Source organism: Mytilus trossulus, chromosome 6 (genome assembly GCF_036588685.1).
Source record: "Mytilus trossulus isolate FHL-02 chromosome 6, PNRI_Mtr1.1.1.hap1, whole genome shotgun sequence".
NCBI classification, from domain to species: domain Eukaryota; kingdom Metazoa; phylum Mollusca; class Bivalvia; order Mytilida; family Mytilidae; genus Mytilus; species Mytilus trossulus.
This window is the reverse complement of record NC_086378.1, coordinates 47,733,331-47,751,753: the sequence shown is the minus strand read 5'-3', so window position 1 is coordinate 47,751,753 and position 18,423 is coordinate 47,733,331. Positions and strand designations below refer to the sequence as shown.

Genomic DNA, 18,423 nt, shown 5'->3' with positions numbered 1-18,423 from the left:
TTACTTTATATAGTGCTTATAAATAAGAAATCAGATTTATCACTTACTTTATGTAGTGCTAATAAATAAGAAATCAGATTTATCACTTACTTTATATAGTGCTTATAAATAAGAAATCAGATTTATCACTTACTTTATGTAGTGCTAATAAATAAGAAATCAGATTTATCACTTACTTTATATAGTGCTTATAAATAAGAAATCAGATTTATCACTTACTTAATGTAGTGCTTATAAATAAGAAATCAGATTTATCACTTACGTTCGTATTTACAAGTTATAATGAGTTGTCAACTCTGAAAATGAATCTATGCATACGTTTAAACTACGTTGAAGGATCATGTCATGTCTGCACCGATTCAGTAATAAGGCAGTTGATTTTGCTTGTATCATTGATTTATAGTACTTGATTTCGTCAGGAGGGAATTCCTCTTTTTTACTTTGCCTTAATATTGTTATGTTATAGATAATGCATATTTTAAGGTTTTTCTTGTCGTAGAACACACCGAGGGGTGTCAGGATTGATCAAATGAAAGACCGACCGGAGGGAGGTCTTTCTTTGAACAATCCTGACACCCCGAGGTGTGTTCTACGACAAGAAAAACCTTAAAATATGCATTATCTGACTTATATACCGTCAAAAAATATTAATTTTAACAAGATTTGTAAAATTTAGTATCCTTTTTTACCGACAACACTAAAGTGGGATATTCCTTGCTAATGCGTTCAGGTTTTAATACGCCCTGCGGCTCATTTAAAATGTGAAATAAAACTCACTAAATAACTTAGATATAAACCTAAAAATTGTTATCCATACACAATAAAAATATTACTGTAACTGCATGAAGTAAGACACAAATGTATTGGTACCATCCGATAACGGTGTATGACAAATACAAGACACATTGTAAGTTATTTATTGTATCACTTAGCTTATGGAAAAGGAGGAGGGGGTATGTTTTTTTTCCGTTTTGTTATGTTATTTCTATCGCGGAAAAGTCGTTATTTATTTAACCATTTTACTTGAATCGAATGAAAAATTCAGAAAGATTGTCTTTCGAATAGCAATACATTTTGTTAAAAGATAATCAAGATAAAATTATATACCTCCGCGCCCGACCCTTTCGTGAGTTACGTTAATGTTATTCAATAGAATATAAGATTATTTTAGTTGGTCATTTGATAGAGTAAAAGGTATACATAAATTTTAAAAAGTTACGAACTGACACGAAGACGAATATAAATACATGTAGGTCACAGTATGATTTCCTATTCAGTGTGTATTGTTCTGAACATGCATGAAATATTTGCCACTGGACGTTAAGGAATCAATCTATTCAGTTTGACTCAATAAGATTTTCAAAATCTTACACACGAATATGTTAAATCTGGATTTATTTTATGAAAGTATACATTAAAATTCATCTGACCTATATTATTATGTTTCTTTATTATAGCGATAAATCAACAAAACTTCACGTTATTTGTTTCTAAAATTAAATTGCAGGTCTACATTGACGGTTTCTTTTACATCTATCATCGGTTGATCTTCAGAAAATAAATTTCCAAATCGGCAACAAAAAACTATTAGACGAATAAAATTTTGATGTAAATCATAGATTGCATGTTTATCAAGGAAAATAATGACCTTACACAGGTAATTATTTTATGCCTTGGAGCATATACCATTGAAACATGGTATCGTCCGGGTTGATTCTGAAAAAGAATGACCTGACGTTCTGAAAGAAAATAACTCCATATAGGTATATAACCTATGTTAATCTCCAGTCGCCTTTGTATATGATCACCTATTCGATATATTTATTTTCAAAAACAACAATTTTTTTTTTTTTTATCTTGATATGAATATTGTTACTGAATTAACGATATTTGGACATTGATATTTCTAATTCATTTTATTTTTTACTATCTTCCTCGAAAATTGAAAATATGAAAAACAAAGGAAGGCTCAATTCTAAATTTCAGAAATATGAAACAAAAAAGTTAATAAATAGTAACTTTATGCTCTAGTTTATTAGTAACAATATTTTGATCTAATATATTTCTAAAAAGATAAGACAGAAATGATCAATGAAATAATTTAACTACTAGATGCTCGTCTGGCGTATTAAATCATAAGCCTGGTACCTTATGCTAGCTATTATTTGCGTATTAAATCATAAGCCTGGTACCTTATGATAGCTATTATTTGTGTGTTTCTCTGTCCTGTATGTTTTCCCATTCATTTGTATTGTAGTCCTGTCAAGTAATGTTGTCATTTTAATGATATATTTAAATTTGCCATAAAAGAGGGAGGTTTTGCAAGCAACCAAATCAAGTTCAATATACTATTTTTTTCTCATTATGTCCTGTACTAAGTCCGGAAAATGGCTTTGTTATATTATAGTTCGTTTCTATGTGTTGTATTTAAGTGTTGTGTTTCTTTTGTGTCGTAGATCTCCTCTTATATTTTATGTGTTTCCCTCAGATTTTATTTGTAACCCGGATTCCTCATTCGATTTATGAATTTCGAACAGCGGTATATTACTGTTGCCTTTTTTTTTATTCATGATCATGGGTATGCTAATAAAAATAAATTTTCTACTTACTGTCTTTGTTTTCTTCATGCTCAATTCCACTTTTCAAGAGTTCTGTTTCTCCGTTTTCTGCTATATATTTATAACAGATATAATTTCATAATAATGGACAACACAAATTTTCAATTGCTTGCATATGACACTTAACTGCATGTTTAGCACATACCACGTGACATGAAACATGTACATGTAATCAACTTAACACACTGTCCTTTAATACTAGATATAAAGACTTATCAAACCCTTTACAAATACAGCAAAATATTTGAAGACGATGTTAAGCGTTATTTGTTTTGGGGTGGGTGAAGTTTTAACGAAAACTGCACGTGCGCTTTTAGATGCTACCAATAACAGCAAGATTGTCAGCCACAAGTATGTGCGCCAATTTTAAATCCACAAAACACGTGCCATGCCTGTTATTTCATATCCCAAAAGCAAACTCGGGCAATACTAAGATTATATACCTCCGTTTCCCCAGTTTAAAAATGCTGTAACTTTCTTTATAATGCTTGAACATTTATAAAAGTGGTATTTATGGATAGTTAATAGATTACTCTTCCCCTTCCCTTTCATGAATGTGACCTACTGAATTAGACTATTTACCGGATTTGTTATCTCATAAGCAACACGAAGGGTGCCACATGTGGAGCAGGATCTGCTTACCCTTCCGGAGCACCTGAGATCACACCTAGTTTTCGGTGGGGTTCTTGTTGTTTGGTGTCTACAAAATGTTACAAGAAATTACCACTTTCAAATGAAATTAGCTTCTTCATGGATATCCCGAGATGGTTGATTTTATTATATGTTGTTCCTAGGCCATTATCTACAACAGGGTGTCTCAGATTTTGGATAGAATGTATCAATCAAATTTTACACCTAATCAAATATTATCTACTTTTATGTGGTAAGGATTTTTACACTAAATAGAGATTAATGAGAGAATTGAATACAATAGCGATAATTTTAGACACCTTTTTGTAGCTCCTGTTGTGTTGATTCAGATTTTGTTAAAATCTCCTATATAGTTATAGAGATGAAAGAGCTAAATTCATTCAAGTGAACTGACCAAGATTTCGACATTAATCTAATAATAATTGATTGCATAATAGTTGCAAACCCAAAATATTTCATTCATTTAAAAGATTAATCTTTTCTATTTATCTATATATACCTCTTTTATTAATTTGTATGCAGTCTTAAGAAAGTAACAGCATTTTAAATGTTTGGAGATTGGAAGTAAAACAGTCTTTGTATTGTGCTACCTTAAATACAGGCAACAGTAGTATACCGCTGATCAAAATTCATAAATCGATCGAAAAAAAACAAATCCGGATTAGAAACTAAAACTGAGGGAAACACATCAAATATAAGAGAGGAACTACGAAACAACAGAAACACAACACTAAAATGTAACACACACAGAAATAGATAGCTCATGCAGGTCGTCCCGTTATAAGTAACACGGTAATGACAGTAATGAAAAAAATAGAGATTCAACTAAATGACCACAATATCTAACTCCAACAAAAATCAACTGGAGACAACATTGTAGGTTATTGGTACAGTGTTTTAATTCACAAGACACAGGTTGTCATAGTCTTTTAATATAGGATACCAAAAAAATTTAATTACTAAAAATTGTTTTAACTGTTTCCCTTCCCTTTCGTCACATTTACTGACTGGATTCTAATGAAGAGTTTTATTTGCAAAGTTTGGTTAAGGTCAAATAGATAAAAAAAAAATTGAACATCGAAACTACATGTGCGACTATTGTCTCATTTTCAAAAAGAGCATGATCAGGAAAGAAATTGCTCAAAGATAAAAGTATAGTTTTCTATAATCTTTTACCTATCAAACATATTTTCTGTAGTACACGTTAGGGTTAATGACAAAAACAAGTGTTTTATGAGTTAGTTGTTGTAAATAGAAAAGTCAATAGAGGTCATGAAAACTTCATACCGTTTGCGCTATGCATTAATGTTTTGGCAACAACCGTTGTAATATGTGGTGTCATATCTCATATTAATTTACCATTTTCTTTCTTTTGCTTTCTTTTTCGCCCTTTTCTCCTCTTTTTTAGTAGAAGAAATATTATGACTATAAGAAGAATAATAATGCCAACACCACATATCGAACTGAAATAAAAAAAAGGAACAATTCAAAGGACAATTTTGGAATTTGTTTTATATAAATTTATCAGTAAAACTTTTGGTTTATATCTATTTATGTTTACGTTTGTTTTGTAGCAGGTCTATGTTTATGTTGTTCCTTTTTTTCCTATTATTAATCATGAACTTCACTCGGTTTTGGTTTGTGACCCTGATTTGTTTCAGTTAAATCGATAAATAAATATTACACAGCGGTATGGTACCATTGCCTTTAGCATGTTTAGTGCAACTGTTATAAGGACTTTGATTCGACAAATTCCCATGTAAAATTTCCTGGATAATGGGTTGTCGCATGTCTTTTTTATTTGACTAATAAACGGTATTTAATTGTAATCAAATCAGAGGCTTCTAAGACCGGTCAAAAACGAGCTATTAATAGTCTTTTCATATATATTATACACTTGAAGGTAGTATGAAAAAAGTAACAGACCATTATTAACGACCAATAATCAAGTTCAATTACGACAAATTAGTTTCAGATATTCGAATATTTAAATATGCATTCTGTGAGTATTTCCAATATAGAGTTCCCAACCGATTAAGATTTCGTTGTACAAGCTAATGTTGATTTTTAAGAACATGTATTGATTTACGAGTTTCAGTTAATTTCTTGTATCTAAGTGGATGATTATCGAAGGTACAATACAAAAATTGGACAAAAATGTCATTGAAACATATTTATGCGACAAATAAACATCAGCTTGTACGTCATTACATGTAGCAGTATTCGTCCTTCTCTATACATCGTCGTTCATAGGCGAAGTGTTGCATTATATTCATATTCAAGCAATTATATTACACTAAAAAAACAACAACTTGTAAATCAACGCAAAAACCTGAAAATTATAAAAACTATTGAAGTCCACTAGTTCAAGCAGCAAGTTCTCAATAGGGTAAGGTAAAGGTTATTTATCGTATCTGAATTGCGACGCGATTTATCAACTGTTAGAAACAATACTTTATTGGGTTTATTTTCATATCAATTGTAGATGAAAAAGATGCTTGAAGTATGAGCAACACCAGAGGTCCATTTTAATAACCAAAGCCGGACGAGTATAAATCTTTTGGTAGTGTTTAAATTAATTTGAAAGTGATTGTTTTTTTCTATAGATACCGTTTTAAGTGACAAAATCATTGTATTGGAAGATGAATTTAATAAAATATTTGTTTGTAATTGTCATTTGTTCTTGGGTTGTATTTTTTCACATGATGAAAAAAATTCGCGGAATTGATAGTTTTTTCAGTGATTGGAGAAGCATTTAGCTGTAGGAATCAGTTTTAAAACCTGCAACTATTTAATATTTTTTAGTAATAGGAGGGCTATTATTGGACAGTTGAAGGTAACATAATGGTTTCTGACAAGTAAATATAGGCCAATCACTGAAATAAAGAACGAATTAAACAATAGAATGACGTCACAACAATGTTTTTAATACTAATAAAAGATTCAGTATCTGTAAGCTTGACAAAAAAGTGCAGAACATTTAGTATTTAAAGTTAATTTTCTAAGTTCAATAACACAATCTTCAGACGAGAACACAATTCAAACTTGATATGTAACTTGTCATGAGGATACAATAAATCAAATTTCAAATCAATATATTTAAGCACGAAGACAAAAAGTGTACCAAACTGATTTTATGGACGGACGAACGGTCTGTCAGACAGACAGACAGATGGACAGAGTCCGAACTAGAAATATCCATGGATTTTGTCGGTAGAGGACTTATAAAAGGAATATCGAATGATTTTAATTATGAGGTTAAGAAATATGTCGTTTGTAATGCTAAAACCTTTACATTTGTAAAACACAGTAACTGAATGCAATCTCACACGAGTATTTGGGGCATTGACTGGATTGGAGAACTAACTGTTTTATCATTTGTGGTAGCGCTACAACTGCGGTATACACCTGCACCTCTATCACTTGGTTTTGATTATGTAGTATACTGTATATTTATAAAAATAACAAGAAGTAACTTACCCAACTACAGCTCCTATAGGAAATTCTGAAATAAAATAAAAAGACTTACATTACTTTTGTTATACGTCTAGAAAAAAATGGGAACATTTACTTCATTGAAAAAGATTCTTTAACGTGAATATTAAGTGTTGCTTTGACGCAATGGAGTCCATTGATTTAAAAAACAAATAGATTGAAATGAACAAACATTTTACTAGTATTTGGAAATAAATACAGAAAGAACGTTTACCTCCATTGGAAGTTGAATTTGATCTAGTAGTAGAACTCGTCCTTTCTGTTGTAAATAAAGGTTTAGTTAGTGGATTAAGAACACATGATCGGTCAGTAAATCTGTCACCTTCTTTGACTGTCTCGCCATCTTGACATCTATTAATAAAACAAATCCGACGTGGTTAGTACATGTATTTTCAGAAGCATAGGCATTGTTTTCCTCGATTGAAATGTAAAAGGTTTCTTTAAATAATTTAACAGCTTTCAAATTATGTGACAATAGATGTTATCTTATGAGTATAAAACTATGACATAAATATGGCACGCCGTTATTATATTTATTTAATTTAGAGATATAAGTTAACTTTAAAACTAATTGAGATATCTTAATAACAAAATGAGATATCTTATAAATTGATTGAGATATCGGATTTATTAAATAAGATATCTTATATATTAAATAAGATATATTATTAAAATGTTTATAACGATATCTTATTAAATATATAAGATATCTTAATATTTAAAATATAAGATATCTCTATTAATTTAGAAGATTATTATTAACTATATAATATATCTTTTATATAGTTAATAATACAGATATCTTATTTACTTAATGAGATATCTTAAAAAATAATAGAGATATCTTATAAACTAATAGAGATATCTTATTTTCTTAATAAGATATCTTAAAAAATAATAGAGATATCTTCTAAACTAATAGAGATATCTTATTTACTTTCAAATTAAATAAGATATCTTATAAAAAATAAAGATATCTTAATACTAAATAAGATATCTTGTTAATTAATAGAGATATCTTATTAACTTATAGAGATATCTTATAAACTTATAGAGATATCTTATTAACTTATAGAGATATCTACGGAAGCCTGGAGCTGCCTTGTATTATTGTTTATAACTAAACCATATATGATAATCATCGCGAAAATATTTTGTATATTGCAATACGACGACTTATTTATCGCAATATTTCGCTATATTTAACAACAAGGCACTTTATTTAGCGCAATGATTTTTTATATTTAACAGTAAGAAGACTTAATTATCGCAAGAATTTGCTTTATGTAATAAAACGACTTATTTATCGCAATAGTTTCGCTATATCTAACAACAAGGCATCATATTTAGAGCAATGCATTGCTATAATTAAAACGAAGAAGCCTTATTTATCGTTATTATTAGCTATAAATAACAAGACGCCTTATTTATCGCAATATTTCGCTATATCTAACAACAAGACGTCTTAGTTATCGCAATGATTTGCTCTAGACACCTTATATATCGCCATACTAACAAGACGCCTTAGTTATCGCAAGATTTTGATTTTAATATATATTCCAACACTTCAGACTATCTATCAACTCCTGTGTACATTAACCTCAATTTCAGGTATAGAGATATGGTCTTCTATGACATGTGCTTTTGACCAACCACAAGAATTTGCGATCATCCGATGTTCAGTACTTCAATACTTTGAATAAAATCTTTTATTGTATATCATGGATCTATATGCAAGTATACAACGTATACCAGACGTTTCTTAGATTGATTATTTTTCTCCCTCTCTCTTTTTTTTTATAAATCCCTTGTATCTCGTATCTGTATGTATTGGCACAAGTCAGGAACCTGTAGTTTAGTGGTTGTCGGTGGTTCCTGTCTCGACCCACAGTTAATATTTTGTAACTGTTTTTTATGTTTAATTTGGCCAATTGCGTGTGTAAATTGTTTCCCACTTTTCATGTCAAGCCTTTTATAGACGACTTTACTGTATCGGGTTTAACCATTTTGAAAGTTTCCTTTTATTGTTTGAATCCATCATATTTAAATTAGAAATATATCACATCTCCTTGTTTTTAAATTATAAATCTAACTTTTAAAGTCTTGTTTTCCTGAACAAGCATGACATATTTTTCACTGGGGGTTAAATTTTGCAAAAAGCAGTCAATCAAATTACACTTTTGTTAATAAAGAGGAAAACCATTTTAAATTTATTCGTTTGTTAGGTTGGGAGATAGGAGATTTCATATATGGTTACCTTGTAAGAGCTGAAAAATAGACATAATTTGCGACATATTAAAATGAATAATAACGCCCTCTTCCCTTTCCCATCCTCCGAATTCATCTATATATTTAAACCGACTATCACGAAATAGCACAATAGTGTTGAAAGTAGAGTTAAACACCATCAGTCATAATCCCTTCCCTAGAATACCTCAACTGGTTGTTTCCGTGTAGTCTTATATTTATCCATAAAAAAAACCATTTAAAAACACTACTCACATTCTAGTATATCCGCATTCATAAATTTATTAATGTAATTTAGACTAAACGACACCATGTTTGTTATGAGCATCTACCATCCAAACTAACTATAAACTAGAGGCTCTCAAGAGCCTGTGTCGCTCACCTTGTTCTATGTGCATATTAAACAATGGACACAGATAAATGCATGACAAAATTGTTGGTTTGGTGATGTTCATGTGTTTGTAGATCTTACTTTACTGAACATTTGTGTGCTACAATTATCTCTATCTATAATGAACTTGGCCCAGTAATTACAGTGGAAGGTATTTTGTAAAAATTTACAAAAAAATATGAAAATTGATAAAAATTGACTATAAAGAGCAGAAAGATTTTCACCTGATAAACAATTTAACTCTCTGGTTTCAGAGATATAAGCCAAAATAAACATTTTACTCCTATGTTCTACTTTTATCCATGGCGGCCATCTTGGTTGTTTGGCCGGGTCATCGGACACATTTTTTAAACTAGTTACCCTAATGATGATTGTGACCTAGTTTGGGTAAATTTGGTTTATTAGTTTCAGAGGAGAATATTTTTGTAAACCCTTCGCTCAATAACAAGATAAAAGTCTATGGGGGCGCTTGAAGTACATGTTTCCCTAAACCACCAGGGTATTCTACTAACACATTTATGCAGTCTGTATGTATGGTGTCTGACTGTTAAATGCAGCCTGTATATATGGTGTCTGTGGTTATAAGATGTTGTCTGTGGTTGTTAGATGTAGTCTATATATGCCTGTTGTCTGTGGTTGTTAGATGTAGTCTATATATGCCTGTTGTCTGTGGTTGTAAGATGTAGTCTTCGTATATATAATGCTGGTGTAACAGTTAGTTAAAGTCTGTATATATATGACGTCTGTGGTTGTTAGATTTGTCTTTACATGGTATCTGTTGTTGTTAGATGTAGCCTATATATGGTGTCTGTGATTGTTAGATTTAGTTTTTATATTGTGTCTGTGGTATTTAGATAAAGTCTGTATAGATATGATGTCTTTGGTTAGATTTAGTTTTTATATGATGTCTGTGGTTGTTAGATGTAGTTTTTACATGGTATACATCTATAGTTTTTAGATGTAGGATATAAATGGTGTCTGTGGTAGTTAGATAAAGTCTGTATAGATATGGTGTCTGTGGTATGTAGATAAAGTCTATATATACATGGTGTATGTAGATATAGGAAGATGTGGTGTGAGTGCCAATGAGACAACTCTCCATCCAAATGTGGTTGTTAATTGTAGTCATATTATGGTATATGTTGTTGTTATATTTAGTCTATATATGGTGTCTGTGGTAGTTAGAAGTCTGTGTATAAATGGTGTCTGTGGTTGTTAAATGTAGTCTTTATAAGGCATCTGTGGTAGTTAAATGTAGTCTTTATAAGGCATCTGTGGTAGGCAGATGTAGTCTGTATATATATGGTGTATGTGGTAGTGAGATAAAGTCTTTATATGGTGTCTATGGTAGTTAAAAGTCTGTGTATATATGGTGTCTGTGGTTATTAAATGTAGTCTTTATATGGTATCTGTGGTACGTAGATGTAGTCTTTATATTGTATCTGTGGTAGTTAAATGTAGTCTTTATATGGTGTCTGTGGTTGTTAAATGTAGTCTTTATATGGTATCCGTGGTAGTTAGATGTAGTCTTTATAAGGTGTCTGTGGTAGGTAGATGTAGTCTTTATATGGTATCTGTGGTAGGGAGATGTAGTCTTTATATGGTATCTGTGGTAGGTAGATGTAGTCTTTATATGGTATCTGTGGTAGTTAAATGTAGTCTTTATATGGTGTCTGTGGTTGTTAGATATAGTCTTTATATGGTGTCTGTGGTAGTTAAATGTAGTCTTTATAAGGTGTCTGTGGTTGTTAGATGTAGTCTTTATATGGTATCCGTGGTAGTTAGATGTAGTCTTTATAAGGTGTCTGTGGTAGGTAGATGTAGTCTTTATATGGTATCTGTGGTAGGGAGATGTAGTCTTTATATGGTATCTGTGGTAGGTAGATATAGTCTTTATATGGTGTCTGTGGTTGTTAGATATAGTCTTTATATGGTGTCTGTGGTTGTTAGATGTAGTCTTTATATGGTGTCTGTGGTTGTTAGATGTAGTCTTTATATGGTGTCTGTGGTTGTTAGATATAGTCTTTATATGGTGTCTGTGGTTGTTAGATATAGTCTTTATATGGTGTCTGTGGTTGTTAGATGTAGTCTTTATAAGGTGTCTGTGGTTGTTAGATGTAGTCTTTATAAGGTGTCTTTGGTTGTTAAATGTAGTCTTTATATGGTATCCGTGGTAGTTAGATGTAGTCTTTATAAGGTGTCTGTGGTAGGTAGATGTAGTCTTTATATGGTATCTGTGGTAGGGAGATGTAGTCTTTATATGGTATCTGTGGTAGGTAGATGTAGTCTTTATATGGTATCTGTGGTAGTTAAATGTAGTCTTTATATGGTGTCTGTGGTTGTTAGATATAGTCTTTATATGGTGTCTGTGGTAGTTAAATGTAGTCTTTATAAGGTGTCTGTGGTTGTTAGATGTAGTCTTTATATGGTATCCGTGGTAGTTAGATGTAGTCTTTATAAGGTGTCTGTGGTAGGTAGATGTAGTCTTTATATGGTATCTGTGGTAGGGAGATGTAGTCTTTATATGGTATCTGTGGTAGGTAGATATAGTCTTTACATGGTATCTGTTGTTGTTAGATGTAGCCTATATATGGTGTCTGTGATTGTTAGATTTAGTTTTTATATTGTGTCTGTGGTATTTAGATAAAGTCTGTATAGATATGATGTCTTTGGTTAGATTTAGTTTTTATATGATGTCTGTGGTTGTTAGATGTAGTTTTTACATGGTATACATCTATAGTTTTTAGATGTAGGATATAAATGGTGTCTGTGGTAGTTAGATAAAGTCTGTATAGATATGGTGTCTGTGGTATGTAGATAAAGTCTATATATACATGGTGTATGTAGATATAGGAAGATGTGGTGTGAGTGCCAATGAGACAACTCTCCATCCAAATGGTGTTGTTAATTGTAGTCATATTATGGTATATGTTGTTGTTATATTTAGTCTATATATGGTGTCTGTGGTAGTTAGAAGTCTGTGTATAAATGGTGTCTGTGGTTGTTAAATGTAGTCTTTATAAGGCATCTGTGGTAGTTAAATGTAGTCTTTATAAGGCATCTGTGGTAGGCAGATGTAGTCTGTATATATATGGTGTATGTGGTAGTGAGATAAAGTCTTTATATGGTGTCTATGGTAGTTAAAAGTCTGTGTATATATGGTGTCTGTGGTTATTAAATGTAGTCTTTATATGGTATCTGTGGTACGTAGATGTAGTCTTTATATTGTATCTGTGGTAGTTAAATGTAGTCTTTATATGGTGTCTGTGGTTGTTAAATGTAGTCTTTATATGGTATCCGTGGTAGTTAGATGTAGTCTTTATAAGGTGTCTGTGGTAGGTAGATGTAGTCTTTATATGGTATCTGTGGTAGGGAGATGTAGTCTTTATATGGTATCTGTGGTAGGTAGATGTAGTCTTTATATGGTATCTGTGGTAGTTAAATGTAGTCTTTATATGGTGTCTGTGGTTGTTAGATATAGTCTTTATATGGTGTCTGTGGTAGTTAAATGTAGTCTTTATAAGGTGTCTGTGGTTGTTAGATGTAGTCTTTATATGGTATCCGTGGTAGTTAGATGTAGTCTTTATAAGGTGTCTGTGGTAGGTAGATGTAGTCTTTATATGGTATCTGTGGTAGGGAGATGTAGTCTTTATATGGTATCTGTGGTAGGTAGATATAGTCTTTATATGGTGTCTGTGGTTGTTAGATATAGTCTTTATATGGTGTCTGTGGTTGTTAGATGTAGTCTTTATATGGTGTCTGTGGTTGTTAGATGTAGTCTTTATATGGTGTCTGTGGTTGTTAGATATAGTCTTTATATGGTGTCTGTGGTTGTTAGATATAGTCTTTATATGGTGTCTGTGGTTGTTAGATGTAGTCTTTATAAGGTGTCTGTGGTTGTTAGATGTAGTCTTTATAAGGTGTCTTTGGTTGTTAAATGTAGTCTTTTTATTGTATCCGTGGTAGTTAGATGTAGTCTTTATATGGTGTCTGTGGTTGTAAGATAAAGTCTGTATATATAAGGTGTCTGTGGTTGTTATATGTAGTCTTTATATGGTGTATGTGGTTGTTAGATACTATCAACGTATAACAAAATAGAAGTTGTTTTTATATGGTGTCTATTTTTGTTAGATACAGTCTGTATAAGGTGTCACTGTTTGTTAGTTACAGTCTGTATATGGTGTTTTTGGTTTAAGATGAAGTCTGTATATGGTGTCTGTGTTGTTAGATACGGTCTGTATGGGGTGTATGTGGTTGTTAGGCACAGTCTCACTCTGTATTTGGTTTCTTGGGTTGCAAGATGCATTCCGTATATGATGTATATGGTTGTTAGATAATGTCTACGTATAACAAAAACAAGTAGAACATGTGGTGTGATTGCCAAAAACACAGTCAAACTCTCAAGGGGAACCAAAACAATCAAGTGTTACAACTTTGAAATCGTATAAGGGGAAAAGAGGAGGGTAAACGTAATAGTAAATGCATGTTTTCAATTATTTAGTGACAAGGATTGAGTTTTAAAGGTATGCAAAGGAAAGTTATTGCTTTTCATATGTTTATTATTTACAATCAAGTCTATACAATATGGCAGCGAACACAATCATGGAACATGATGTAATGTGATTTAAACCCGCTTTGAAATTAAGCAACACTGATCTTTATTTTAACTTGATACTCCGAAAGGTTTTATTGCAGAAGGACACAGGTCACCATACCAAGTCCCATTAACTAGTACGATTGGACTGACCAGTATTTTTCCTATTGAACAATTACTTGCTTTGAATCGAATGTTTATCCATAGTACGAACATATAATATGATAAGTGCATGTCTTTTGCTGGACTTCTGATGCACGTAGTTTTACATTTATGTCAAGATAGCACTGTACAGTTAGAAAAACATTAATTAAAATTGAACCACAAAATGTTTCATCATCCTCTATTCATATTTTTCAAATACATTAACATAACTGTTTGTGTTATACATGTTCAAATGTATCTTTCATAGATTTGATTTTCAAAAGTTAAAAGAGAGAAATATAATTCCTGTTTTGTGTATCCATGGGAACATTTTGCATTTATTTACGTAACATTTTGCAAAAAGAAGGGTGAAAATGTCACATATTCCCCAAAAATTTGAATCAAACTAGAAGTTCAATGCCTTTGAGTGATACCTTTTCAGAAACTGTTGACAATAATCTACCCAATGATCAAATAAAAAATGGGTGTCTCTCGACCCATTTTTGTCGCAAAATTAATCACAAAGTTCGTGCAACAAAAAGTTGTAAAAATATATTACAATAATTGACAAACTATTGCCTGGTCTGGATATGCAAAGACAGACTGTCATACAGAAAACAGGCCACATTTCATACATTATATAATCTTGATGCTCACTATGAAGGCTATTTTAATCATCTTAATCATCAGCTATCCAAAAAAGAATTTTATTGAACACTAGCTCTTATATTTGAAAAAGTGATCAAAATGCGAAACTACACATCGAACTGTGAAGTGCTACCTAAATCATAGTTGTGGTATAAATAGGAAGAATTAATGTACATGAATGTCGTGTATTTTCAGTACTCATTATATCACTGTATTGATCATGAGTTCTTTCTGTAAAACTATTAGTAAATTGCGTTGCTTTAAGCTTAGTCCATTATTATGCAAATGTATTTTTTGTGAAACAAAAATTTGACAAACTCAGTGGCAGATCCAGAAATTTTCATGAATGGGGGCCAATTGAATGCCTAAGTGGGGACCCGCTCCGGTCATAATTTGTTCATTTCCTGTATAAGCAAATACAATTTCTCCCAAAAATAGTTCATGCATGTAGGTTCTCAGATACTATCAGATATCATCTCGTAAATTTAAACCAAATCATTCTGAAAAGCACCTAATGTATTATATTACTCTCCTCTCTGGTTTTAACTGGCATTTAATTTCGGTTATTTTATAAGAATCATTTGGTAATGCATGCAATTAGCGTCTCCTACGTGAAGTCTTTAACAATAAAACTTACTATTAGAAACAAATAATAATTGTAGTGTTTGGTACAGGTAAAATTGAGAAAGGAAATGGGGAATGTGTGAAAACGTTAACAACCCGACTATAGAGCAGACAACAGCCGAAGGCCACCAATTGGTCTTCAATGTAGCGAGAAACTCCCACACCCGTAGGCGTCCTTCAGCTGGCCCCTTAAAAATATGTATACCAGTACAGTGATAATGGACGTCATACTAAACTCCGAATTATACACAAGAAACTAAAATTAAAAATCTTACAAGACTAACAAAGGCCAGAGGTAGAGTGTCACTTTGCTACAGTTGAACATAGGACAGTTTAATGCTGAATAAAGGAGAGAACTTTTTTCTCAGAAAACACAGGCAAACCTTCAAACAATCTACCCACTCTGAACTGTGTCCACAATTGTTTCCCTAGTAAAACTTGACATGTTTTCTTTAATAAGTCTATAGATGGCTGCTTGCAGACGTAATGTGCAGGTTGAAAAAAAACATAAATAGTTAAAACGGCTTAAAAAGACAAATATATGTAACAATAAAGCAACATTAGGTACTAGTAATATGACTCTATGAATTTCATTTGCCAGGTTATTTCTACACCAACTTTTATCTATTGTGTAACTACAATAACATGCCCTAGATACATTGGAATCGGAAGTGGATAATGACAAAATCTTAAGATTTTTTAGACTACATATAACCAAAGTATTGTTTTATTGTGCAGTGATGTAAAAGAATTGACACGAATATTCACCATTCCGATGTTGAGGAAACATTTGAATAATTGGTCTTGCACTAATCTATACCAACATACATAAAACAATATAGATTCAAAGACGTTGAATTAACCAGAGATAAATCGTACTATAGAAAAATGAAAACCCACTCAAATCAGAAATGATCATTATATCTTAAATTGATGCTATAAAGGTTTCTTAATTTTTGTTACGTTCGAAAGATGTGTTTTTCAATACTTTAGTAACCAATCGGCATTGTAATGAGAAACAAACGTGTTTCTCTTCTTCTCGACTTTTCATGCATTTACCTGTTTACATTATCTTCTAAAGACGAATGAAAAGCAGCTATACAGATATTTGCATCTCACTGAATAAGTCAAGTTTGATGACTATGTTACGTTGAACGCATTGATCTCATCGATCATGAAATAAAAGGATAAAACATATATACAATTAAGTCTGTCTTATATCATAACTTGCATCTTTAATTGACAATGAGGGTCGGTTAAAAACAAATCTGTTGATTTTTACTGTTTTTGTATATTTAAATATGTTCAGCAATGTAGAATGACGTGTATTGTATCAAATCATACATATACCCCGAAAAATACCCAGGGTTTAGACTCAATGAAAACAAGTAAGATTTCCTCAGTATTTTTGTTGAATACTAGTAGGTGCAATTTTGGTACTCGGTGCGATTCGGGTACTGTGACGTTAGATACCTTCCAAATATCGTGGTGTATGTGAAACCATGCCCCCTTTTATACTCAGTGACGTGAACGACAGACATGATACATCGTATATTGTGTTTCTCTTTAGTTTAGCTACACTCTGTCCAGTTCATTAAGAATGAAATGGATTGATTGAGTTGACACCAAAAAAGATTTGATTGTTCTTAATATTTTGATTATGTATGACACGTTAAATTTTATGGAAAAGTGTTTGGTTATTGTAACAGATATGAAAAATGACTGAATGATACTCAGCTACATCATGAAGGAATAGACCAGTATGGCATATTTAAATGTGTCGGACTGTTATCAAATTAATGATGACTCGGGCATAGGAAAGACTTGTTAAAAGAAACAGTAGGCATTTATTGTGAACTATTTTTATAATACTGAATACAACAGAACATTTTCATTCAATATTTATATCGATTCTGACAAAATGGAAGCATAATCAACGAAAAACAAGAAAATTAGTATGTACACATTATGCACTTCAATGTTGTTCTTTGCATCAACAGATCAAATAGCTCATGCGCGAATATATATTCGGGTCCATATATTCGACAACATGGTGACATAACAGATACTTATCATGAATAATAAATGTTAAATCTGTAATTTTTTTATCGATTTAACAAATGATGTGATATTACGCCTGATAATAAGTTGAACAATTCTTTGGCCTGTGTTGGAGTTTCAATGACATCGAATTCTTCGATATCTAAAAACGTGAGAGTATTTATTAATTGTCTAAATTCTTCTTTAGTGCCTCTAGGTAGAACAGCATCCGCGTATATATCAGTTAAGTAATCCAATACAACTATGTCACACGGCAATTCATAAGAGCAGTCATATTTATCGTAAATAAAAGGTTGGTAGTACATAACGTCAGGTATACCATGTGGACATTCAACATTTCTTTGAGATCTTATTCTGTGCGAGTTCCATGATTGTAGAAACATGTCTAAATGTCTCTGAATAAGTGGTAGGAAACAAAACCGTATGCATTCAAGATGCACAGGGTCGGCATTGTTTAGTATACCTTCATCTACCATATCTTTAAACAAATTCCTCCAAAATGTTGTGAAATTTCGCATCAGAAAACTCCATAGCATTTCGATCTTTTGGTTGGCAGTGTATCTTCCTATTGAAACACTTCTATGTCCTGCCATGCTATCAGCATGAAATGATCTCAAAGCTATTTGAATACGTTCAATTATAACATTTTCAGTTCCTGCATCCATGCGTACTACCCTTGGAACCCTCTTGCTTGTCTTCAAATACTCAAGAAAATGTCCTGCAACTATACGGGGATTTTTATTTGAACTTGTAGCCTTCAGCCAAAGTATCTTTCTTGAAAAACCGTCGATTCCACCATGAACAGATATTCCAAACGGCTTTAACTTATCATATCCATCGACGTGGATGCAAAAGCTCGGTCCGTTACTAGTGTATCGTCTTCTTGTAAGCCTATGTCTTTGTCTCCTTAAAACGCCTTCTCCGTCAATAGCTTTCAAAACTAGCCTAAC

General features: G+C 31.9%; 1 protein-coding gene across 2 annotated transcripts in view; it reads right to left on the bottom strand.

Annotated features, from left to right (window-relative positions):
• The window catches only part of LOC134721453 (uncharacterized), a 57,929-nt gene that overhangs the window by 3,433 nt on the left and 36,073 nt on the right, over positions 1–18,423 (bottom strand). For both annotated transcript variants that reach the window (XM_063584495.1, XM_063584496.1), the window contains exons 6-9: positions 6,979–7,115; positions 6,750–6,774; positions 4,629–4,732; positions 2,610–2,669 (exon numbers count right to left, since the gene is read on the bottom strand). In XM_063584495.1, coding sequence (XP_063440565.1) covers positions 2,610–2,669; positions 4,629–4,732; positions 6,750–6,774; positions 6,979–7,115 — 326 coding nt within the window. The remainder of the gene's footprint in view (positions 1–2,609; positions 2,670–4,628; positions 4,733–6,749; positions 6,775–6,978; positions 7,116–18,423) is intronic.